The following is a 27,112-nucleotide window of genomic DNA, read 5'->3' on the forward strand; positions in this document are numbered from 1 at the left end:
AATGGGAATTCCGTGTGCACCCACAGCATGGGTGGCTCCCCGGAACCCCACCAGCGGTACATAAATGTATCCCATTGCAGTGCCCAGCACAGCTGAGGTGACATCAGGTTTAATGCAGGTGGGCTTCGGTCCACACTGCATGCGCCAGTCAGACTGGGGTTCTTTAGAAGTGGACACATGGAGTTACAACTCCGTGTGGACCGACAGCATGGGTGGGTCCCAGGAAGCCACCGGCGGTACATAAATATATCCCACTGCATTGCCCATCACAGCTGAGGTAACGTCCAATTAAATGCAGGTGTTCTTCGGCCCAATCTGCATGCCCCAGTCTGACCGGGGTTTTTAATACATAGACACTGGCAGGTACAAATCCCTAATGAGAAGTCCCTGTGGACACAGAGCATGGGTGGCTCCCTGGAACCCACCGGCGGTACATAAATATATCCCATTGGATTGCCCATCACAACTGAGGTAATGTCAGGTTTAATGCAGGTGGGGTTCGGCCCACACTGCATGCCCCAGTCAGACTGGGGTTCTTTAGAAGTGGACACATGCAGTTACAACTCCGTGTGGACCGACAGCATGGGTGGGTCCCAGGAAGCCACCGGCGGTACATAAATATATCCCATTGCATTGCCCATCACAGCTGAGGTAACGTCAGGTTTAATGCAGGTGGGCTTCGGCCCACGCTGCATGCCCCAGTCAGACTGGGGTTCTTTAGAAGTGGACACATGGAGTTACAACTCCGTGTGGACCGACAGCATGGGTGGGACCCAGGAAGCCACCGGCGTTACATAAATATATCCCTTTGCATTGCCCATCACAGCTGAGGTAACGTCCGATTAAATGCAGGTGGTCTTCGGCCCACACTGCATGCCCCAGTCTGACCGGGGTTTTTAATACATAGACACTTGCAGGTACAAATCCCTAATGCGAAGTCCCTGTGGACACACAGCATGGGTGGCTCCCTGGAATCCACCGGCGGTACATAAATATATCCCATTGCATTGCCCATCACAGCTGTGGTAATGTCAGGTTTAATGCAGGTGGGCTTCGGCCCACAGTGCATGCCCCAGTCAGACTGGGGTTCTTTAGAAGTGGACACATGGAGTTACAACTCCGTGTGGACCGACAGCATGTGTGGGTCCCAGGAAGCCACCGGCGGTCCATAAATGTATGCCATTGCATTGCCCATCACAGCTGAGGTAACATTAGGTTTAATGCAGGTGGGCTTCGGCCCACACTGCATGCCCCAGTCAGACTGGGGTTCTTTAGAAGTGGACACATGGAGTTACAACTCCGTGTGGACCGACAGCATGGGTGGCTCCCTGGAACCCACCGGCGGTACATAAATATATCCCATTGCAGTGCCCAGCACAGCTGAGGTAACGTCAGCTTTAATGCAGGTGGGCTAAAAATTACTAAGAGTACAATGTAGGCGAGGGCCCAAAATAATTGGTGTACCAACAGTACAAATGTACTTCAGAAAAATTGCCCATGCCCAACCAAGAGGGCAGGTCAAACCCATTAATCGCTTTGCTTAATATGGCTTAATTTGTAACTAGGCCTGGAGGCACCCCAGTTAAAATAAAAATTGGTTCAGGTGCAAGTTTCAACACTTTATTGAATTGAGAATTCAAACGTATAAACAATATTTACAAAAGTTATATGACTGAGCCTTGTGGGCCTAAGAAAAATTGCCCGTTCGGCGTGATTACGTGAGGTTTCAGGAGGAGGAGCAGGAGGAGGAGGATGAATATTATACACAGATTGATGAAGCTAAAAGGTCCCCGTTTTTTATGGTGATAGAGAACGATTCTTCCATCCGCGCGTGCAGCCTACGTATTGTTTAGGTATCGCTGCTGTCCGCTGGTGGAGAAGAAAACTCTGGGGAAATCCCAGCTCTGCTCATCTTTATGATTGTAACCCTGTCGGCACTGTCGGTTGACAGGCGGGTACGCTTATCCGTGATGATTCTCCCAGCCGCACTAAACACCCTCTCTGACAAGACGCTAGCCGCAGGACAAGCAAGCACCTCCAGGGCATACAGCGCTAGTTCAGGCCACGTGTCCAGCTTCGACACCCAGTAGTTGTAGGGGGCAGAGGCGTCACGGAGGACGGTCGTGCGATCGGCTACGTACTCCCTCACCATCCTTTTACTGTGCTCCCGCCGACTCAGCCTTGACTGGGGAGCAGTGACACAGTCTTGCTGGGGAGCCATAAAGGTGGCAAAGGCCTTGGATAGTGTTCCCCTGCCTGTGCTGTACATGCTGCCTGATCTCCACACCTCCCCTGCTACCTGGCCCTCGGAACTGCGCCTTCTGCCACTAGCGCTGTCGGATGGGAATTTTACCATCAGTTTGTCCGCCAGGGTCCTGTGGTATAGCATCACTCTTGAACCCCTTTCCTCTTCGGGTATGAGAGTGGAAAGGTTCTCCTTATACCGTGGGTCGAGAAGTGTGTACCCCCAGTAATCCGTAGTGGCCAGAATGCGTGTAACGCGAGGGTCACGAGAAAGGCATCCTAACAAGAAGTCAGCCATGTGTGCCAGGGTACCTGAACGCAACACATGGCTGTCCTCACTCGGAAGATCACTTTCAGGATCCTCCTCCTCCTCCTCCTCCTCCTCAGGCCATACACGCTGAAAGGATGACAGGCAAGCAGCATGGGTACCCTCAGCAGTGGGCCAAGCTGTCTCTTCCCCCTCCTCCTCATGCTCCTCCCCCTCCTCCTCCTCCTCCTCCTCAACGCGCTGAGATATAGACATGAGGGTGCTCTGACTATCCAGCAACATACTGTCTTCCCCCGCCTCCGTTTCCGAGCGCAAAGCGTCAGTCTTTATGCTTTGCAGGGAACTTCTCAAGAGGCATAGCAGAGGAATGGTGACGCTAATGATTGCAGCATTGCCGCTCACCATCTGGGTAGACTCCTCAAAGTTTTCAAGGACCTGGCAGATGTCTGCCAACCAGGCCCATTCTTCTGTAAAGAATTGAGGAGGCTGACTCCCACTACACCGCCCATGTTGGAGTTGGTATTCCACTATAGCTCTACGCTGCTCATAGATCCTGGCCAACATGTATAGCGTAGAGTTCCACCGTGTGGGCACGTCGCACAGCAGTCGGTGCACTGGCAGATTAAACCGATGTTGCAGGGTGCGCAGGGTGGCAGCGTCCGTCTTGGAATTGCGGAAATGTGCGCTGAGCCGGCGCACCTTTCCGAGCAGGTCTGACAAGCGTGGGTAGCTTTTCAGAAAGCACTGAACCACCAAATTAAAGACGTGGGCCAGGCATGGCACGTGCGTGAGGCTGCCGAGCTGCAGAGCCGCCACCAGGTTACGGCCGTTGTCACACACGACCATGCCCGGTTGGAGGCTCAGCGGCGAAAGCCAGCGGTCGGTCTGCTCTGTCAGACCCTGCAGCAGTTCGTGGGCCATGTGCCTCTTCTCTCCTCAGCTGAGTAGTTTCAGCACGGCCTGCTGATGCTTGCCCACCGCTGTGCTGCCACGCCGCGCGACACCGACTGCTGGCGACGTGCTGCTGCTGACACATCTTGATTGCGAGACAGAGGTTGCGTAGGAGGAGGAGGAGGGTGGTTTAGTGGAGGAAGCATACACCGCCACAGATACCAGCACCGAGTTGGGGCCCGCAATTCTGGGGGTGGGTAGGACGTGAGCGGTCCCAGGCTCTGACTCGGTCCCAGCCTCCACTAAATTCACCCAATGTGCTGTCAGGGAGATATAGTGGCCCTGCCCGCCTGTGCTTGTCCACGTGTCCGTTGTTAAGTGGACCTTGGCAGTAACCACATTGGTGAGGGCGCGTACAATGTTGCGGGAGATGTGGTCATGCAGGGCTGGGACGGCACATCGGGAAAAGTAGTGGCGACTGGGAACCGAGTAGCGCGGGGCCGCCGCCGCCATCATGTTTTTGAAGGCCTCCGTTTCCACAAGCCTATACGGCAGCATCTCCAGGCTGATCAATTTGGCTATGTGCACGTTTAACGCTTGAGTGTGCGGGTGCGTGGCGGTGTACTTGCGCTCAAGCAGTTGCGCTAGCGACGGCTGGACGCTGCGCTGAGAGACATTGCTGGATGGGGCCGAGGACAGCGGAGGTGAGGGTGTGGGTGCAGGCCGGGAGACGGTAGTGCCTGTGTCCTGAGAGGGGGGTTGAATCTCAGTGGCAGGTTGGGGCACGGGGGAAGAGGCAGTGGTGCAAACTGGAGGCGGTGAACGGCCTTCGTCCCACCTTGTGGGGTGCTTGGCCATCATATGTCTGCGCATGCTGGTGGTGGTGAGGCTGGTGGTGGTGGCTCCACGGCTGATCTTGGCGCGACAAAGGTTGCACACAACTGTTCGTCGGTCGTCTGCACTCTCAGTGAAAAACTGCCACACCTTTGAGCACCTCGGCCTCTGCAGGGTGGCATGGCGCGAGGGGGCACTTTGGGAAACAGTTGGTGGATTATTTGGTCTGGCCCTGCCTCTACCCCTGGCCACCGCACTGCCTCTTCCAACCTGCCCTGCTGCTGCACTAGCCTCCCCCTCTGAAGACCTGTCCTCAGTAGGCTTAGCAAACCAGGTGGGGTCAGTCACCTCATCGTCCTGCTGCTCTTCCTCCGAATCCTCTGTGCACTCCTCCCTCGGACTTACTGCAATTACTACTAACTGAGTGATAGACAACTGTGTCTCATCGTCGTCGTCCTCCTCACCCACTGAAAGCTCTTGAGACAGTTGCTGGAAGTCCCCACCCTCATCCCCCGGACCCCGGGAACTTTCCAAAGGTTGGGCATCGGTCACGACAAACTCCTCCGGGGGGAGAGGAACCATTGCTGCCCATGCTGGGCAGGGGCCCGAGAACAGTTCCTGGGAGTCTGCCTGCTCCTCAGAATGTGTCATTGTAATGGAGTGAGGAGGCTGGGAGGAAGGAGGAGCAGCAGCCAGAGATTCAGAGTTGCAGCAGTGGACGGCGTAGAACTCTGTTTGGTCGATAGATTGCTGGATGCACTTTCTGCCATCCACGACAGGACCTGCTCACACTGCTCATTTTCTAATAAAGGTCTACCGCGTGGACCCATTAATTGTGAGATTAATCTGGGGACGCCAGAAACGTGCCTCTCTCCTAATCCCGCAGCAGTCGGCTGCGATACACCTGGATCAGGAGCTCGGCCTGTGCCCACACCCAGACTTGGGCCTCTGCGTCCTCGCCCGCATCCATGTCCTCTAGGCCTACCCCTACCCCTCAGCATGGTGTATTACCAGTAGTGCAGAAACAGAACGCTGTAATTAAATTTGCCGCTTATTGGCCTGTGGTTGGAGGCTGACTTCGCTTACGGAACGCACAGCAGAGCCAGGAAAGAATTTTGCGCAAGCCTGTAGTGAGACGTAGGTGCGTATGACTGAGGTAGTGGAATTCACAGCGCAGAAGCAGTCAACTGTCCAAAGGCCACTAGTAGGCGTTAAGTATTTTGCTTCTATTTTTTTAAAGGCTGAGCTGAGACAGCAGACAGATACTGTAGGCAGCGTATATATGTATACTGTTTCCCTCTGGACGGGATGACGGCGGTGATGTAACGGGCAACGCAGAGCCAGGAAACAATTTTGCGCAAGCCTGCTGTAACACTTAGCTGAGTAATAATTAGGACTACTACCCCCAGCAGAGACGCAGTACACTCAAGACGGTCACAGGCAGCTCAAAGATAGTATTTTTCCCAAATTTGTTTGAAAAAGCCCACTGCCTATATAGACAGTATATCTCTTTCACCTTTCCCACTGTCCCTGCCTCACCAGTACTGGCCCTATACTATGTAAAATTACTGCAGACTGTTTCCCTCTGGACGGGATGACGGCGGTGATGTAACGGGCAACGCAGAGCCATGAAACAATTTTGCGCAAGCCTGCTGTAACACTAAGCTGCGTAATAATTAGGACTACTACCCCCAGCAGAGACGCAGTACACTCAAGACGGTCACAGGCAGCCCAAAGATAGTATTTTTCCCAAATTTGTTTGAAAAAGCCCACTGCCTATATAGACAGTATATCTCTTTCACCTTTCCCACTGTCCCTGCCTCACCAGTACTGGCCCTATACTATGTACAATGACTGCAGACTGAGGACGCTATGGTCTGCACGCCCGATATACAAAAAAAAAAAATGTGCAACACTGCTAAAAGCAGCCTCAACAGTACTGCACACGGTCAGATGTGGCCCTAAGAAGGACAGTTGGGGTTCTTGAAGCCTAATATTACACCTAACACTCTCCCTATAGCAGCAGCAGCATCAGCAGCACTGTCCCTGATCTCTGTCAGCATACATCTGTGGCGAGCCGCGGGAGGGGCTGATTTAAATACTCAGGTGACACCTGATCTCCCCAGCCACTCACTGCAGGGGGGTGGCATAGGGCTGGAACATCACAGGAGGAAGTTGTTATGCCTTCCATGTCTTTCTATTGGCCAGAAAAGCGCGCAAATGTCTCAGAGATGAAAGTGAAAGTAACTCGAACATCGCGTGGTGCTCATCTCGAGTAACGAGCATCTCGAACACCCTAATACTCGAACGAGCATCAAGCGCGGACGAGTACGCTCGCTCATCTCTAGTCCAGACCTCTCTTGTACTCTTTTAGTGAGATCCAGTTTCCCTATGATAAATCTGAACTGCTCAAGACCAGGAACTAGAGGTGTTGTCACAGATTTTGACTGGAATTTTGAATTTGCCTTCGCTTTTCAGACACACAAGCTTAGACAAGATAGTCTTTATTCATTGTTTTTGGTGCTTTACCTTTCTCTGTGCATCTGGTCAAGTTTTCTTCTGTGTTTTGTTCCTCATACACATTCACATACATATCTTCATAACAATCGCTGTCTGAAAATTAGAGACATTAGAAGTAAAATATCACATTTTCATTACTTTTCCATACCCAAAATTTGAGGAAATGGTCAAAATGAAAGTTGAACAGATGAAGTAACTCTGTTACAGTTTTATGTATTCAGCTCCCATACAGACCTATATGCACCAAAACTGATCCAACATCCCAAAACAGCATATACCAGTGAGATCAGGGGCATAACTATAGAGGGTGCAGGGGTTGCGGTTGCACCTTGGCCCAGGAGCCTTAGGGGGCCCATAAGGCCTCTCTTCTCCATATAGGTAGCCCTGTACTATGAATAAAGCATTATAGTTGGGGGCCCTATTATAGGTTTTGCATTGGAGCCCAGAAGCTTCAAATTATATCTCTGTGCAGCATGGTTTAGGTATGGGTACGGGTAAAGATACAGATAGAGGGGGGCCCCAGCTCACATTTTGCATCAGGGCCCCTAAGCCTTTAGTTACGCCCCTAAGTGAGATCTTTATCCAATGACCAAATGCCATAAGTGATTATGCATTTTGAGTAACACACTTTTGATTACAGCAATAATCAATAGCAAGGTTGGAACAGAAGGGGCACTTCAAACTCTACAGCTTCACCTCTTCATCTCTAAACCACAGGATGAATTACACTTAGATATGAAATGATATAAGTGTGTTAAGGCCCAATGTCCACGGCACACACGGATTATGAGTGTGGAATCCTGCACAGAATCTGTCCACGCCCGCGGCCATGGGACATTTTCTTACCTCTCCGGATCCAGCGTGGGTCTCCTCGGTCGCTGCCAGATTTTCTTTCTTCTGCAAAGCGGATGCACCCGGGTGCATCGGCCGACGAGCCTGATGCTTACGCAGTGCTTTGTTCTTTTTTTCAAATCTCGTGCTTTCCCGCAGGATCTGTGGCACATCTGCAGTGTCAGCTGCAGGGGTTCCGTGGATCAGATGGCTTCCCTTTACTCCAATGGAAGCTGCCAGCGCGGGAATCGGCAGTAAATTGAGCATGCTGCGATTTTTTGGGGGGGAACTGGATGGTCCGCAAATCAAATGTGCCTGCTTTAAATGCATTTGCAGGCGCCCATGTATCCCTATAGACGCCCTATAAAATCTGCCTGTGGACATTGGGCCTAAGTCTTGGTAGTTTAGTAGAGCTACTGCATCCACTTGGTGATACTGCTTTGATACCATTCTCAGGGCCTCTTTAACTATTGGGTAATCGGTAAATCTGCACTAGGCCCCTTGGTAAGTGCACCACTTTCAATTGTATCTGCATCCTCAGGACACAAATGCAGTTGGAAAGTATTGCAGAGCTTTAAAATAATACAACAAGATACACTCATTTCTTTCCTGCCCTTGCAGCTATAGCCCCATGGTCTTCCAGGTCCATCGGTCATGTGTCCTTCAAAGTGTGTTAACACAATGGCCAATCAATAGTCTCAGCATCATTAGTGGGAATCCACACAGGGGGTTATGTATGACTCCAAAATTTTGGAGATAGAGGAGGGCATGAAGATAGTGTGAAGGGAGCAGGGTGATGGAACAGGGCAGGGCAATGGTGAGTGGGGCCTTTTTAATACTTATGCACTGGGCCCACTAAGGTGTTAAAATGGCATTGACTATACCAGCTCATTAATTTAGACATTTGCAAAGTGTTACCCCAATTTTACACTTTAAAGGCTCATTAGATCTACCCCAGGTCATCTACAACAGGAGTCCCCAACTCCAGTCCTCAGGGACCACCAACAGGTCATGTTTTCAGGATATCCTATGGTAAGAACACCTGTGGCAATGTCTGAGGCACTGACAATAATTGCATCACTTGTGCAACACTGAGGAAATCCTGAAAACCTGACCTGTTGGCGGTTCCTGAGGAATGGAGTTGGGGAACACTGATCTACAACATGCTTATAGTTGACAAAGGAACTTGTTCAGAGATTAAAGCTTGTCTAAAAGTATCAAGTAGTACTACTGCCCTAATATGCATGAGATATTCCCCTGATTCTACCACACGAACAACAAAGTATATATTTTTCATGTTTGGTCTGGCCCACCAAAACACTAGAGGTTCCCCCAGTCGGCCTAGGCCGTTAAACAAAAATGTTCTCCAAAGGTCAAACTGTAAACAAGACCATTTGGCGCTGTCTTTGGAGCCAATCACTTGTCACCAGGATCTAAGGCACAAATAACTTATTAGATCTTATTGAGAAAAATTTCCTATGTGTGCAATGATAAAGATTACACTGTGCAAAACAATTTTTGTAACAGATAAGCAAATAGGCGGCTTATAGTAACTTTAGTGCGCTGAATTCAAATATGATATCCATTTTTTCAGCCACGTAAGGTTTTTCAATTATGGAAAATAATGTAATCCAATTGCCGTTGTATTGTATTTTTTGGAAATATACCTATACAATTAATCCAGTCGGCTGAGCACTGTGACCAATCAGAGGCAGCGCTCAGCTGTCATTCAATGGCTGAGCGCTGTCACTGATTGGTCACAGCGCTCAGCCAATCAGAGGTAGCGCCTTCTGGAGGCGGGCATTTTTCAATCCCTGGCCACCAGAATACAGAAGAAGACGGCCACAAACAGTGAGAAGAGCCGAACAGCGCGTCAAGGTGAGTTAAGGTTTTTTTGGGCAGGTTTTTCTAGAGCTAGGGATGATTTTCAGGGAAAGGCCCTTCCCCGAAAATTATCGCTGCATGTGTTGTCTTTATCCCATTGCGGTCAATGGGGCGGCAGCAGTGCCGGCCCCAATTGAAAGCAATAGAATGACATTGCACTCTTCTGCCACAGCTGTCACAGGGGATTCTTTCATCCCGCTGCAGTCCCCTCATCACTGAACACTGCGCACATAGGTGTACAAAACAACACGCTTGTGTGAATGAGGCCTTAAGATAAACATTGTCCTACAGCTGAAGATCCTTAAAATATGGCTTAGGCATCACACTTTACTAGATGAATAGTTAAAAGTTGGCTCGCGGTCCAAACTTCCTCTTTTTTTCCTCCTCTGTCACAACAAAGAAAAAGCTGTCTGGTTTTATCTGCAGTAGACTTGTTAATGGGAAATGGAGAAATGCTTCTACTCGTTGGTTTTAATATACCGTAATAGTCTGGTGAGAACAAATGCACAAAGTGGTTTTGTGGCTTGTGTTTCTATGGAAGTAAAGAACTAGAGGATGTAAGTGGTAGGCGATGTGGTTTTAACCCCTTAGTGATGTAGCCTGTTTGCGCCTTAGTGACGGTGCCAAATTTTGGAAATCTGACGTGTCGTTCAACATAGCATAACTCCATAAAGGTTTTGCATATCCAAGTGATTCTGACATTGTTTTTTCGCCACATGTTGTACTTCATTAAGGTTGTAAAAATAGACCAATATAATTTGTGTATATTTATTAAAAGTAGCAATATTGGAAAAAATTTTAAATTTTGTTTATTTTTTTCACATTTTCAACTGTAATATCTCAAATATGTGCAAACATACTGTACAAATTTTTGATAGGATATATATTTCTATCTGTTTACTTTATTCTGAATGCACATTGGAAAAGCTTTTGTGTTTTTTTTAACCATTTAGATGACATACAAATTTAACATTACTTTTCAGCATTTTGAGGGACACTGTTTTCTTACAGCAAGCCCAGTTTGCAAAGGCTCATGAGTGTCAGAATGATAGATACCCCCCAAATGACCCCATTTTAAAAAATACACCCCTTAATGTATCCATTGAGGGGTGTCATGAGTATTTTGACCCCACAATTTTTTTTCAGGAGTTAATTCAATTTAGAGTAGAAAAAATAAAATTTCATATTTTTGCAAATATGTCATTTAAAGACATATTTTTTTCCTATAGTGCACATGAAAATGAGGATTGACACCCCAAAATTGATACCCCTGTTTGTCCCGTGTTCAGAGACATACCCATTGTGGCCCTACGTCTGGATGCACAACGGGGCCCAAAATGAAAGGAGTAGTCGGTGGTTTTCAGAACATAAATTTTGCTTGAAGGCCTTTTATGCCCCATAGCACAATTGTAGAGCTCTTAAGCGGCCAAAACCAAAGAGAACCCCCACAAGTGACCCCATTTTGAAAACTAGACCCCTTAATGAATTTATCTAGGGTTGTACTGCCCATTTTGACCCCACAGTTTTTGAATGAATTCAAGCAAAGCAAAAGGAAAAAAATGTGATTTTCGTTTTTTTTGGCAATTCTGTCATTTTAAAAACAGCTTTTTTTGTACAGCACACACATGAATGAAGACTTGCACCCCAAAATGGATGCCTCTGTTTGTCCCATGTTCAGAGACATACCCATTGTGGCCCTAATCTTATGTCTGGATGCACAACGGGGCCCAAAATGTAAGGAGTAGTCGGTGGCTTTCAGGACAGACATTTAGCATGAAGGTGATTTAGGTCCCATTGCCCACTTGTAGAGCCCTTGAGCGGCCAAACGACAAAGAACCCCAACAAATGATCCCATTTTGAAAACTAGACCCCTTAACGAATTCATCTAGTTGTGTACTGTGTATTTTTACCCTACAATTTTTGAATAAACCTAAGCAAAGCAGTAGGAAAGAAATTACAATTTCCATTTTTTTTGGCAGTTGTATCAATTTAAAAACTGTTTTTTTTTTTACAGCTCACAAATGAATGAAGACCTTCACCCCAAAATGGATACCCCTGTTTGTCCCGTGTCCAGAAACATACCCCTTGTGGCCCTAATCTACTATTTATAGGACACATGGCAAGGCCTGTAATGGAGGGAACACCCGTTGGATTGCAGGGCACAACTGAATAAATTCCAGGCCTTATTGCTCACTTGTACGGAATAAAAATTGACACCTTAAAAAAATCCCCCCCTTCCCTTCTGTGCCCTTTTCGGCGTTCCCCAAATCTTAGATAAAACTAATAATGTGAACTGTGTGGTATTTCCGAAGACAGGGGTAATTACGGAGGCTGGTTGGGATGGGCCCATGGGGCAATAAAACTGGGTATCCCCCCTCCTCTCATGCTTTTTGGGGGGTATTTCTTGACCTCAGTGGCGGGTATGGGGTGTGAAAAGTGGCGCTCTGTGAGTCTTCGTAAGCTTGCGGAGGTGCGGCGGTCTCACACAGAAGGCGCTCAACAAGGTGCTCCTGGAACTGCATGAAGGCGAGCGTTCCCGGGGCAAATTACGTATTACAGGTAGCGGTCTGATAACGCCAGGCTCACACAGCTGTAGGTGGAATCCGCTTGCGGAGGCCCACAGTGGATCCCAGCTGTGAGTCCGGCTGTGGCCCTCCATATGACCACGTAATGTACTGCACATAACTGCGTAGTCACACAGGCGGTCATGTGCAGTACACTTTTTTTTTGTTTGTATTTCACGCAACGTCGCTTAGCGATGACGCGGGTACCCGCAGCCCCTACACAATGTAGTAGCGTATGGGCTGCGGGTATATCTACGACCATGGAGCACAATGTAAAATAGAACCTGCTGCATTCTCTTTTCTGCGAGTGGATTACACAATGTGAGCGGAATTGTGTAATGCGATTGATCTGCATATTACTGTGGATCACTATTTGCAATGGGAGGGGGCGGGGGCAGAGCCAAGCAACGGTGCTTAGCTCCGCCCCTGTCTCACCCCCTCCTATTGTAAATAGTGGCAAGGGGCGGAGAGGGGGTGGGAGCTCAGTTCCTGCTCCTGGCTCTTCCATCCTCCTCCCCCTGCAGACAAGGACACCGTATATCGGCCGGGCGTGAAAACCCAGCCAATATACGGTCGTCTAAATAAGCCCTAAGTGGCATCTTCAGGGCAATTGGGGAGCGCAATTACTTCATGCACGTCTGCAGTAGCCCTAAAAGCAGATTTATCTTTTATTTTCTGTCAAAGAAAGTTTAAAAACTTGTTCATAATAGGAGTTTTGCTTGCTTTCCTCTTATTTCTACTAACTACATTAAACTGAGTAAAATTTCATTTCCACCTAAAATAAAAAAGAAATTTCCAACAGATATCAACCGGCACTTTTGTATGTTAATAATAATAACTTTTATTAATAATAAGTTTTATTATATAGAGCTAATATATTCCAGAGCGCTCCACAACAGGGACGAACAATTAATTATGACAAGTAATGAGAACTAGTGAACATCAACAGTGAAGCCCAAGGCAAGAAGTCTCTGCCCATAAGAACTTACCAGGGACTGAGGTATAAGTAGATTAACCCTTTCCAATCCAATTTCTATCCTGGTTTTCCTAGGGGGCTTACTCTTTTTCTGCCCTTATACAACGGCGCTATCTGCTGGCTAAAGCCAGTACTGCATGAGGTGACACGTTGGATAGGCTCCGACAGCAGAGAGGCTGGCAATATACAGTAAGAGAACCCCGACCTATGTCTTCCAACATCAGAGCTGTACAGCCTTAAATCATAATGTCTTCAGAGGTCAGACAGTGGATTGGAAAAGGTTAATGACAATTTCACATAAATTACAGTCTTATATGGTCTACAGGGACCCCTTACTAAGATCAGGATCTATCTGATAGATTCTCACTACTAGAAGTTCGGTATAATTTACCTTCCCTCCTCATATGATCTTGAATATTCCTCATTTCTTTATTCTTCACTGCTGACTTGTGGGCTCTGCAGTTCTGTGTTGTGTTCTCTAGCAAAGTTATTTTCTGTCCTTGCCAGCATCAAGTGTCACTAGAAACCTCCGCATGTAATATATATACAGTTTATTTCCTCAAATCATAAGAAAAGGGAAATAAGTGATGTTGTAGAAATGACATGGTAAGAATTACTGAGCTTTTGAATGTATGACTTGTGCAAGAAGAGAAGACACCAAAGATTCTGTTCTGTTCCCAACTTTATTAGGGAAGTACAACAGTTTTTATAACACAATTAATTGTATAGAGATACAAGGTGTACAAACATACTGCACCACATGCTCCATTTGATGTTTGGTAGTAAAAACAGTTAATAAACTTCATAAAACCTTCCAGAACTGCAGTGAAAATTAAAAAATTATGCAATTTACATTAAAAAAACACATTTACAATAGTTCACGGAGACTTTATGCAACTTATTTACTGTTTTCACTCCCAAACACTAAATGGAGCATAAGGAGAGACAATACCCCTCCCAATCCACGTCATAGACTACTCACCAGCTAAGCTAAAAATCTATTGCACATTGATGAGGGGCAAACACCCCGAAACAGCTGTCTGCGTATGGAATCTGACTTGGTTTTCAATCCCCAGTCATTGATATAAAGACTTATATAAATGGTCGGACATTGATTTGTGGGAATGCTGCCAATAGGTGGCGCTGCAGAGGTATTGTTCCATCTTACTTATCTGCTTGTAATTTTTTTGCATACCCCTGTAGATTGGTTTCCAGTCACTATAGGGCTCGCACTCCCTTGGAAACCTTGAATTAACCATTAACAGTTGAGCAGTACAATTGACAGTAAGGGTGGATTCAGACGACCGTATATCGGCTCGGTTTTCACGCCGAGCCGATACACGGTGTCTTCATATGCAGGGGGGGGGTGGAAGAGCCAGGAGCAGGAACTGAACTCCCGCCCCCTCTCTGCCTTCTCTCCGCCCCTCTGCACTATTTGCAATGAAAGGAGGCGGGGGCGGGGCTAAGTTCTGAGAATTAGCCCCGCCCCCACCCCGCCTCTCCTGATTGCAAATAGTGAAGAGGGGCAGAGAGGAGGCAGAGAGGGGGCGGGAGCTCAGAGCACTGCTCCTGGCTCTTCCAGCCTCCCCCCTGCAGAGAGAGACGACTTATATTGGCTGGGTGTGAAAACCGAGCCGATATACGTTCCTCTGAATCCAGCCTAACACTGAGGGTAACAGTCACATTGACAGTAACATGTTCCTATTGACCTTACAACAGACAATGTTCTAGACATACATTTCCCACAGAAGCATCTATTTTGCTTACCGCATCTTGATAAATAAGTGAAGTTTGCACAAATGAAAGTTATTCTGGACAAAAATTGAAGCTATAATGCACATCAGGGTGGACACCTTCTCTGTGCAGTTTATCTATAGATGGGTCAGTATTATATATCTACTATTAAGTCCCTATATGGAGTGTATCAGTAATACTTATGTATTGCATTAATACTGTACATATCGCTGGTGGAGGTGTAGCAACGCAGGATTCAGAGTGAGATGCAGCAGGTGGAGTAACCAAAATATACAATATTTATTTAGCAACACATACATAAAAGTGAACAATAGAATGGTAATGATTAAACAATTAGCGCACAGGCATTTGCAGGTATAAGACTAATGTAAGAGTGATATCTGCTGAGCAGCCCATAAGGACAATAATACCTTGTGAATTATATCAACATTCTGCTAATAATAGTACAATTTTGCAGAAGTACAGATCACCCAATATAATACACAGTTTTTCGGCAGGGGTTAACACGCCACTACTTTCAATACAGTCCATTAGAAATACAGATTGACTTGCCAGTAGTCCAGTATCCTTAGTATAAACTCCATTCTCGTACATTAGGCATGCTGACTCACTGCCTGCAACCCTTTCTTGTTTGCACACCTGGTGTATAGAAACAAAGAAAGGTGTAACTAGCTCACCAACTGATATTTGGCACCAACTTATTCTGCAGCACTTTCAGGTAATTTGTTTATTACCCCCAACAAGCGGGGTACTCATTTTACCGACCTCAGAAGGGTGAAAGGCTGAGTCAACCTTGAACCGGCTACCTAAACCACGTGGGGATTTAACCTGCAACCTTCAGGTCATGAGTTAGAGCTTAGGACTGCATTCTGCTGCCTTAACACTCTGCACCACATAAGGCCCTTTAACATCTAAGCTCCCATAATGCACTACTCTGTACTAACAGGATTCCGGATGAGTTTTGATTTCTGACTAAACAGAGAATTAAACATCATATAATTTTAAAAAAATTAAGAACAATCCAAGTAAAACAAAGCTGTGATATTCCTCCCCTACCACCACCACCATCACACGACATGTCATATCTATAGACTTGTGAACATACCTAATTAGCAAAGAGTCCGGTGATGCAGGAATGGGACTGAATCAATATGGTGAATACATGTAGAAGATATTATTTTTTTAACTTTTGGCTACTAAACGATAATTCTTTAACATCAACTCTGCACCTTAAACACAAGCCCCTCCTTCCAGTACCTTCTCATCAAAGCTTTGAGCTCTCCAACGACTCCAGACCCCAGTACCATGGTAAAGCATAACCATATATTTTGCATTATTCCCAAAGTTAAAGAAGAGATTTTCTCCCTTCACTCCCAACAAGGTATCATTGGAACATTCCCAGCTCAAGGTTTTGTCTGTGTTACATTGATAAAGCCCTAGTGGCATCTTAGATTGAGGCTTTCCCTTCACCCCTACACACAGTCCCTCCCCTGAGTTCATGAGCCGGCCTCCTGGGAGCCACTGGAAGACTTGCGAGTAGGAAACTGAAGAGCAAACGGAGGCAGTGAGCTCAAAAAGATCAGAGGATGATGAACGAACAGCTGCACACTTCTTATGGTCCTCATTATAGAGAAGGAAAGGACCTGTGGAGATAAAAGTAAGACTGCATCTTATGAAAGGACTCATAGCAACGTAGCTTATCAATAATTTGAAGCTCCAAGGACCAAGTTCAAAATCTGTAACCGGGCCCCCACCTACCAATTGCCATTTATAATGCTGCAATCCTATATGGCAGATGACCTATGGGTCCCCTCGGGTATGAAGACCCAGGTGTAACTGCGGCCTCTGCAGCCCTTATGGCTACACCCCTATAGCGTATTTGAGTAAATAGTATTACTTACCCATTTTTATATACTGCCTTTGTTGCTCTTTTGCTGCCTCTAATTCTGTCTTCATAGCATAATCTGCAAATTTAAAATCATCGTTATTTTAAAAGGAAAAAAATCATCTTTGTGCAAAAAATTGTGACTTTTTGGGATTTTATGCCACTCTTGTCACTATTCAAAAAAGTGGGCAGGATGTATTGGGAGGAGCATGGCCACCAATGCTCTAACAGATTTACTATAATTTACTTCAGAAATTAGTGAAATTTATACAGCAAATCTACTCCTGCTCATAGCAGACATAAATTTCAATTTGTGGTGCATAGATGGGCAAATATATGTTATATTTATGTTAAGGTATGCTCCTCTTAATAAATCGGGCACATTTCACTCTAGTGCACGTCAGATTAAGACCAGAATATGAAACACACTTAATAAATTCCTACCAATTTTGCAAGAAAAACTGTTTATTGTAATATAGGTGTTCTTCAGGGGAAACTTCAGGGAAAGCCATTGTTGCCCTGGGAGATTCTCACCTGTATTTACGGCACTTGATGTCACTGCTGTTTTCTGTAGGCTTCTGAATAATAAAATATCAGGCCAATGTGCTCGAGTCATCGCATAGCAACAGAGCACGGATGTACTAAATGATACATAAATTGATAGCACTAGATTGATGCTAATTAGAGATGAGCGAGCGTACTCATTAAGGCAAAATACTCGAGCGAGTATTGCCATTTTCGAGTACATGCTCGCTCGTGCCAAAAGATTCGGGGGCCAGTGGGGGACAGCGGGGAGGAACGGGTGGGAGATCTCTCACTCTCTCTCTCCCCCCCCCCCCCCCGCTCCCCCATGCTCACTTCCGCAACTTACCGCTCACCCCCGCCAGCCCCCGAATCTTTTCTCACGAGCAGGCATGTACTCAAAAATGGCAATACTCGCTCGAGTATTTTGCCTTAACGACTACGCTCGCTCATCTCTAATGCTAATGTATTACCAACTAGTCATTCCTGCTGCTCCTTGAAGTGGACTTGAATTTGCACACTACTGCCTGTGACATGCATGCTGCTGCACAGGGCGCAGTCTGTATTCTCTCCTGTGCCTTAGTCCTGCATTAGTGTCTCTCCGGTATCATGGTCACAGGAATGATCCATTTAACTATATAAATTCTGATAGATTTCGAACAGAAATGTTCCTTTAAGAAGTTCATACTTCTGAACTTCCATTCAGGCTCAAGTTATAAAACTTTGTCTCTACTTACACTTAGACATAAAATAACTCAAGATGAAGATGGTCAGCAGAAGGCCACAGCTGAAAAAAGCAATCAAGAGTCGGTGCTTCTGATGGCAACCTGTTTAAAAAGAGAGTGGCTTCAGAAATGGTCTCCATTGTCAAGCTAAAAGGCTGTTGCAAAGTCATCTACTTACATCATAAAGTCAAGTGTACTTCAGGTGACCTTCTAGTACCAGGAAACCTCCCTATGCATCATTCAGACCATGCATATGCAACAAGAGATACTGGCTATTACCCACTTAACTACTATAAACCATCAGGCATATTACATGAATCTATCACTAATGGTATGAGCATTTTCCCTAAGAATCATTGGCTTCAAAAAGCTTGAAAATCCCTTAAAGGGTCAATTTGTAATGTTATATAGATTGCAAAATTGGTCCATCTATTTCATTTGAAAATATATCAAGTCTATCGTTTGCAATTGAGTGTCCTAATGATGAGAAAAACATCTTTTTTTTTACATATTTCACAAAACCTACATTCATTAGATGCAAAAAAAACAAATAGTTCATATGGAAGTGGCTAGGTGAAGAGAATCCTTAGACCTTAGCATGTTGGGTTGTGAAGCTACCAATATAATGATATGCTCGCCCTTGCACATTCCACTGCAACCAATATCCCTGTTCATGTGACATTGTGACCACAAATTTAGCTATGATCCACTATTTGACATCAGCTATGTTACCCCAGTATGCCCAATTGTGTTGGGATTCTTACAAGGTCTTTGATAAGGAGGGATCCATGTTTTAGTCCTTTGCGGTGGGCTTTGGTTCCACTGAAGTGAAGTGTCTTCCACGCTGCTTCCAATGGATGATAATCTCCAGAGGTCCTCAGAGTCTGGCTTCTCACTGCCCCGCACTGGTTCATATATACTTTCTTCTTGTAGATATATGTTACTATGTTCTGAAAACAGAAGAGGAACAGATTTCAATTACGTAAGTTGGTGTGGTGGATCATGTACAAGAGGAAGATTTGAGGACAAACAAAGAAGGGTTTGAGACAAAAATAGGGAATTTCCTGCCCAACGTAGAACACTTGAGAAGTAAGGATTTGAGAAGAGTAATTAGTTATCATATTTACCCAAGTACTGTATGCTTTATTGAATGAGTGGGGTCCTTAAGACAAAGATCAAAATTGGCCCAATCCCATGCTGCTGGGTTAGAACACTAGGATGGAAGGGAGTTCTGTACAGGCTCTCGACACCCAATATCAACAGGGCCTGGAAGATCTAAGACCCCACAGCATTTGCATGGCCCATAAGTATTGTACATCCTCAGAATGAATATTGTTAAATCTATGTGATTTCACAGTGTTTCAGTTCTGCCTGTCGTCTTCACATAAAGTTTTCAGGCTTTTTTAATCATTACATAATAAAAAATGTCTGATGCTTTCCAATTCTTCGTGTTTTAAGTCATCACTTCTCTAAGATCTCTGTTTGCTGCCAGTTAGTTGAAACTTTCTCATTTACATTCTTGGTCATGTGCTGCTTTACAGATGTGCTAGACGTTACAATGTGCTCTGTCTCTTAGTGGCATTGTGCCGCGACCGGGAGCCAGGCCTTCAGCTGGGGAAATGGCGGGGTACAAGAGGGCAGTGTATCACGGTGGCACTACCATCTCCTCTCCCGAGAGCCAAAGTACAGCCCAGCTCAGCCGCGTGCAGGAGGGATAAGCTATAACAGTCTTAGATTGTCTCTGTAACGCTAGCGCCCCTAGATGAGTGACGAATCACTCGCAGTGAATAAATGAGTCTACAACCACAATGTCTTTCAAAATCAGAGGCACTTGGTTTTCTTTCAGGCCTTAGTCAGACGGGCGTTTTTAGCCGCGATTTGCGCATCCGCATGCGTCCGGCGATTTTATAAAACCATTGCTTTGCAATGGTATCGGACACATGAGCGCTTTTTATGCGCTCGTCCGATAAATTATAGAACAAAAAAATCGCAGATCGCACCTATCTGCGATCTGCGATTCCTGTTCTCTTCTGTATATGCGCTCAATGGGGCCGGCGGCAGCAGCGCCGACCCCATTGAGAACATATAGAAGACAAATCATTCTTCTCTGCCACAGCTGTAACAGCTGTGGCAGAGAAGAACGATGTTTGCCCATTGAATTCAATGGAGCGGCAATACAGCCGCTCCATTGAAAGCAATGGGCTGCCGGCGTGCGCGGGGTGAATTGTCGGGAAGGGGTTAAAGATATAAGCCCTTCCCTGCAATTCATCCTAAAATGTGTTAAAATAAAAAAAAATTGTATACTCACCTTTCCGCTGCAGCCGGAGTCCAGCCGCGGCCGCTGTCAGTTCTCCTGAACTGCTTCTCGGCACTATTCAGCCGGCGGGGCTTTAAAATCCCCGCCTGCTGAATGATCTGCCTCTGATTGGTCACAGCCCTGACCAATCAGAGGCCGGTTTCACTCACACACCCATTCATGAATTCATGACTGGGTGAGTGACTGCTGCCTCTCAGCGCTGAGCCAATCAGGGGCAGGTCTGACTCACATCCATTCATGAATTCATGAATGGGTGTGAGTGAGGCATGCCTCTGATTGGCTCAGCGCTGAGCCAATCAGGGGGCAGGTCTGACTCACACCCCCTTCACACCCACTGCAGGACGGCCGCGCGGAGCTCCGGCTGCCGGGAGAAAATGAGTATACAATTTTTTTTTATTTTAACACATTTTAGGATGAATTGCAGGGAAGGGCTTATATATTTAAGCCCTTACCGACAATTCATCCCGGGCTCGCCCGCAGCGCATTGCTTTAAATGGAGGCGGCTCTATTGCCGTCTCCATTGAATGCAATGCGCTGGACAGCTCCGGCCCGTTTCTAATGAAACGCGGCTAGGAGCAGATTTTCGTGCGATTTGCGGGCGACTTGCGCGCACCGGTCACGCGATTTGCGGATGCGCATCCGTCATGCGATCCGCAAATCGCACAAAAAAACGCCCGTCTGACTAAGGCCTCACTCACAGTTTCAACTCTTGATTTTCCAGTACAACATAAGTGCTTTACTTTTCAATAGGAGGCAAGTGCTTCTTGAACAAATTAAGTACCATGTTTCTTGATACGTTTCCTTCCCTTGCACACTTTTTCGAAACACTTAAAAAACAAGGAGTCCTTTTCCCCCTCAAGGCACACACATCCTCAGTTGTAGTTATCTGATGGACACTCTCTTGGGGCAGCCACTCCTGTTCTAGAAAGAATTCTCAAACTCTCTTTCTCCTTGACTGCTTCTTTCCAGCACCCTGTTCTAGCTGTGATGGATTTTGTTCCTCCCTTGGCAATGCAGTTCAGCGGGGGAGTGTGCGACAACCATACTTCAACTTCTTCCCCAGGTTGCGTCCCCTGAGCTCCAGTACCCAGAGGGAATAAGTCTCCAGGCATGTGAGATTGGACCCAGGCTGAACCCCGGCAGGAACGTCAGTGCCGCTGACCTCAGCACACACCACCTCCTCCACCGACTACATCCTACGTTCTCCTTCTCTCCCCTTGTTCTTAAACTCCTCACTAACCCCTCAAACACCAATCATATCACACAAAGCAGTTAAGGAGGGCAGACAAACAGACTTCATCAAAGTTGATGACACCAACACATACACCAAACACATATGAATGTACACATAAGAACGAACAAACCACAAGTGCTGGAGGAACCCTAACTCTGGGTCACTACGGTTGCATATTAAATGCCGCAATGTATTGTGTATCTACATTGCTTAATACAAACACATAGAGAGTAATAGGGCGTAATACGCTGTAAAATACAACATACTGCGTTCTTTTTTACTCATGGATTATACGCAATTAAAACTGCTAGTGTGAATGGGTCAATGAAAATCAATGTACTTTCGTTAACTCCATCCACCGCGTATTACGTTCCTGTGAATGCGCCCTTATTTAGACAAATTTCTGCCAGTGTTCTGTTATTTGTGCACTTTATTGCAATGTTATTTGAGGACTGCATGGCATCGTTTAAAACATAAAAGCATAAATTCTGCACTTAGACAGGATCCAATAAAAGTTTGCAACGTTTTTAAAGTTATACAACATATAAAAAGATTTCACGTTACATAACTCTTCCGGGTTTTGAACTTGCCTTGTTAATTATAGTATGTTTGCTGAGGATGTTTTATATCTATGTTGTATGATTCTGGTTTTGTTCTCATTTGTATAGCACAGCTATTTATACACTATATGACTATAATATTTGATACACTGCATGAAGAAGGTGGTCATTGCAAGCTACCGCACATTGCACCCTCCAAAAGTAGAAAACCCCTTTAAGCCATGCACCTCCGAATACAAGAAAAAGTAAAACAAACAGTCCTAGAAGTAAAACTGTTCGGTATTACTAGCCTCGGATATCCTGTCTTACTTACCTGATGGTCTTCTCTTCAAGGAACCATCTCCATACGGAACTGGGGGAACATAATCCACATTGCCGTACATGTTTCCATAAGAGACCGACGATGAAACTGAGCATTGTGGATGCCGAGAAGTCTTGTTGTACAGGAGATAAGAGCACTTAGAATAAATATACAATATGTCATGTATGATTATACATTTCTTCATCATGTTTGAGTGTCTGATACAATGAACAGGAAGAGATAAGGAAAGTAAAGTGTCCTCGAGTGTCACAATGACATGACTACTCAGGAAACCAAGAGTTGTCGAGGCTGCTGCATCATAATCCTACATTCAGTAGAAAGATGTTCATTATATAGGCAGATTTCATATAAGACTAGTTCTCGTATATATGACATTCAGACACAGCTGCAGGATAGAAACTGATTAGACAAATAACACTTCTAAACATATAGTGTGACCAGGCTCACATGTTGTCCCTGTCAGGGCCATACATAGATAAAACGATCCTCCGGTGAAGAGGGAGCTTCGATCTTTTATAATTCTAGAACGATATTATTTAGACCTTACTGTATATAGCATCGTCATTAGATTACTTGATGGAGTTATTTGCCTGCTATATGTTGGTATTAGAGATGAGCGAGCACCAAAATGCTCGAGTGCTTGTTACTCGAGTCAAACTTCCCGCGATGCTCGAGGGTTCGTTTTGAGTAACGAACCCCATTGAAGTCAATGGGTGACTCGAGCATTTTTGTATATCGCCGATGCTCGCTACAGTTTTCATTTGTGAAAATCTGGGAAATTAAAGAAAGTGATGGGAACGACACAGAAACGGATAGGGCAGGTGAGAGGCTACATGTTGGGCTGCATCTCAAGTTCCCAGGTCCCACTATTAAGCCACAATAGCGGCAAGAGTGGGCCCCCCCCTCCCCCGCACTGTCAGCATAAAGATCGTTCTCCTCTGCCACAGCTGTAACAGCTGTGGCAGAGAAGAACGATGTTAGCCCATTGAATTCAATGGAGCCGGCAATACAGCCGGCTCCATTGAAAGCAATGGGCTGCCGGCGAGCGCGGGATGAATTTTCAGGAAGGGCTTAAAAATATAAGCCCTTACTTGAAAATCATCCTAAAATGTGTAAAGATAAAAAAAAAATGTATCCTCACCTTTCCGCTAAAGCCAGGGTTCAGCCGCGTCTGGCCGGCAGTTCTCCTGAACTGCTCTGAGTAGTATTCAGCAGCCGGGGATTTAAAATCCCCGCCTGCTGAATGAGCTGCCTCTGATTGGTCACAGCCTCACCAATCAGAGGCAGCTCTCACTCACACCCATTCATGAATTCAGAGGCAGCACTCATCTCTCAAATAGGCTCAGCGCGGAGATCCGTCAGCCCCTCCCCTGCTAACGGCGGCTACCGTGGACAGGAGCCCTAATTCCTCAGCAGAATCATGCTTGTGGGCACTGAGCTATTAGGTTCAATAGAACCCGATAGCAGCGTTTTTCTACCTCGGATTTACGCTCCCTCTGTTTCGCTGGGTTGTCATGGCAACATGACCACAGATACAGGGGAGCGCAGTGAACACTTTCCATAGACTACCTTGAAAGGCGGAGCACCGCTGTCCACGGGCGGAGAAGCATAGCGATTCTCCGCTCACGGAATTTAAATTGCAGCATGCTGCGATTTGCCACAATTCTCTATGGTGAGCCTATCTATCAAATGGGCTCAGCTCGGACAGCCATCAGCCCCTCCCCTGCTCCCCGGCGGCAGCTCCCGTGACGGCAATCTGCCCATTAGCCCTTAAGTAGCTCCTGTCCATGGGCGATATGTCACTGCGTTATTTGCGGCGATAATCTGACCGCGGGAAATGCAGTGACCGCTTTCCATTGACTTAACTATGCAGCCCTAGGGCAGCCCACTGTCCACGAGTGGAGAATCATAGTGATTCTCTGCTCGTGGGATTCACATCGCGGTAAGCTGTGAATTGCCACAATTCTCCGAGGTGAGCCTATCTATCAGATACGCTCACAGCGGAGACCTCTCAGTTCTCCCCCCTGGTCCCATGGTCAGGGGGCCTTATAATGCCCACAGACGGATTTCTGCCGTGTTTCATGCAGCGGAAATCCGCGGCATTATCCTGCAGTTATTACTTTCTATTGAACCTAAGGGCTAATGCCCACGGCCAGATTTCTGCCATGGTTCACATGGCGTAAATCCGCGGCGGAAAAACGCTTCTATTAGGTCCTAATAGCTCAGTGCCCACAAGCGTGATTCTGCCGCGGATTTAGGGCTCCTGTCCACGGGCGTAGCGATATCCCACAGCAGATCTCTGCTGCGGGAGCTGTCGCAGGGGAGCAGGGCAGACCTGACGGCTCTCTGCGCTGAGCCTATCTGATTCTCCACTTGTGGACAGCGGGGCTGTGCTTTGCATAGTAGTCTATGGAAAGCGTTCACTGCGTTTCCCTGCATTCGACGTGGGAAACGTAGAGAAAAATCGCCCGTGGACAGGCAGCCTTACACCGTGGGAAAGAAATCGTGACATGTTGTATTCTAACGCGTTATTCCACGGTGTGAGGTGTTCATTAATACAGTATTAATGGAAACCTCCTAGCGGACGCGGAATAACGTGCGTTACTCCGCGATCACCAGCGGGGATTTTTTTGTTTATCCCCGCTGGCAATTGCGGCGTAATACCACTGCAGAATCCCGCTACGGCTGTGGGCATCCGGCCTAATAGCTCAATGTTCACGCTGCATGTTCTAATTGCCATTGAAAACCGTGCATCCTCCGTCTGTGAAGACTCTTCACCGAGCTGCTGGTCTCTGCAGTTCCCTGAAGGTGGGTGAAGGTGTGTATAAAAACAGCCAATCAGAAGCTAGCACAGAGCTCTGGGCACAGCAGTGAGGGGGTGGATGTGGCTGCCAATAAGAAGCTCTGGGCGTTCCCTTCACCCTAGCCCCTCTCCACCCATCAGCCTGGTGGTGACAAGATACAAGAATACTCACGTATTCATCATCACCAGCCTTTGATGTCTTTGTCCAATATCTGATTTGACTGACTTTCAGTTAATTCATCATATATGAAGGATCTTGAGACGGCAAAGTCTCCATCCCCTGGAAAATAGAGCGATCCAGATTTCTATCCATGGCGGAGTCATCATCTTTGTCGGCAGTAGACAGCTTGTCCAGCACCTTTATGGTTCCTCTGGAAGGAAATGGTATTGGTTCCTTTTCTTACTTCTCAATTTGCCCATGTAGTAGATGGCAGATAGAGGAGAAGACTACACATGGTGGTTTATGATGAACTTCAGCTTTCTTCTACAAAGAAATGTTTGAAGCAAAAATTAAAACGGTGCATTCATCTGTAGAGTTCAGTATGAACAGTTATGTCTTTGCACTATAGTTCACCAGTCAGAAAAAAACTTTGGAGCTAGGATCGGTGCCAGAGCGGCTTCTGTGAAGGGCATGTAAGAAAACGCTATGGATACAGCATACAATGCACCCTGCAGTCCCGTATTTCAGTACTGACCTTCTGAAGAAGTGTTTTTTGTCTGTCCCTGGTCTCGTCGGGTAAAATATGGCAAGTAGAAGATGTCGGCAAGGCGCTGGAAGATCCTCCATCAGACGCCTCTTGGATGGTAACTCATTGGCGCAATAGGGTCTCTTCCTGGACTTCTTAGAGCCACTCTCTGCGATTGATATGCCAATAGACAAATAAAGAAAAACAAATTAAGTGTATACCTTATAACCATCACAGCCCAGTACATGTGAGAAGTGTGAACATGGCATCAGATTCCAGACACCGCCACTGGAATCACAATCTATAAGTAATGACATCTATATTATAAGGTATACCCAGTGATGTAATCATGGGGTAGGTGCCTCTTCTGAATGGACGTCACCAGAGAAGTGTTAATCGATTCATTCTAAAACTGCTAATTAAACAATAGTGACTAGTCTGGTTGTCCTGGCAACATCACTTTTCCTACACACTCCCATGGAGATTTTCATCATTACCGATTGTCATTTTTATAAACTAGGGGTAAAAGTGAGAATGATCAGTTCTTACATTTATTACGGCGCCTTCATTTCAGTGATCATCATTGGCCACTTATCTGTTACTGTTGTTATCCGGAAACTATCAGTTATAGAATTCGTCAACTGCAGCATCTAATACATCAACTGGGTAAGTACTTCATTGGTAAACGCTGAAATTAAAGGGTTAGAAAAACAGGACTATTTTCTTCCAAAAACAGCACCATTAAGGCGAATGGGAGCTGAGCTGCAATACCACACACAACCCTATGGACCAAGGTGGTGCTGTGTTTGGAAGAAAGGAACCATGTTTTTCCAGCCCTGCACCAGAATAATATAGTTCCATCTACAATTCAGTTCCAGAGCTACGACCGCAGGCGCTATCACCACACGTCATACATATCTACACTTCCAGATTGTACAAGTCATCCACAATAGAGGCAAACCTCCCACAAAGTGCTGTTAGCCACCACTAGGGGGCGCTTACTGCATATATATTAATAAACAGCAACATTTCAGTCCATTTTACTTGCTAAAAGTCCCAGCAAGTGGATTGAAACGTCGCTATTACGTCTGCTTGGAGGAGAATAACACACTGTGTACCCGGCATGTTAGACATTGGCTTACCGGTAGTTACCTATAGATGGCGCTAGAGAGGCAGTATTCTTCCATCACACTAAACAGGACATCTAATGACATATTACAGCCTATTAGACTCATTACTATTCTCATATTGTACCTTAATAGCTCCAGAGATTCCTTCTGTCGTAGAGAGA

The 27,112-nt window shown here is 46.1% G+C and overlaps 2 protein-coding genes across 2 annotated transcripts in view; both read right to left on the bottom strand.

Annotated features, from left to right (window-relative positions):
• The window catches only part of LOC136610201 (C-type lectin domain family 5 member A-like), a 95,884-nt gene extending 81,484 nt beyond the window's left edge, over positions 1-14,400 (bottom strand). The window contains exons 1-2 of the mRNA XM_066589443.1: positions 13,404-14,400; positions 6,767-6,850 (exon numbers count right to left, since the gene is read on the bottom strand). Coding sequence (XP_066445540.1) covers positions 6,767-6,850; positions 13,404-13,437 — 118 coding nt within the window. The 5' untranslated portion in view covers positions 13,438-14,400. The remainder of the gene's footprint in view (positions 1-6,766; positions 6,851-13,403) is intronic.
• Positions 14,401-14,577: 177 nt separating this feature from the next.
• Positions 14,578-22,433, bottom strand: LOC136612704 (uncharacterized). The gene is made up of 5 exons (XM_066593243.1): positions 22,324-22,433; positions 18,664-18,849; positions 17,912-18,001; positions 16,669-16,731; positions 14,578-16,410 (listed from the first exon to the last, which is right to left on the bottom strand). The coding sequence occupies exons 1-5, from the start codon at positions 22,391-22,393 to the stop codon at positions 15,998-16,000; spliced, it is 822 nt and encodes a 273-aa protein (XP_066449340.1). The 5' UTR covers positions 22,394-22,433; the 3' UTR covers positions 14,578-15,997.
• Positions 22,434-27,112: the final 4,679 nt, after the last annotated feature.

The sequence above is a fragment of the Eleutherodactylus coqui genome, chromosome 2, assembly GCF_035609145.1.
Source record: "Eleutherodactylus coqui strain aEleCoq1 chromosome 2, aEleCoq1.hap1, whole genome shotgun sequence".
NCBI lineage: Eukaryota > Metazoa > Chordata > Amphibia > Anura > Eleutherodactylidae > Eleutherodactylus > Eleutherodactylus coqui.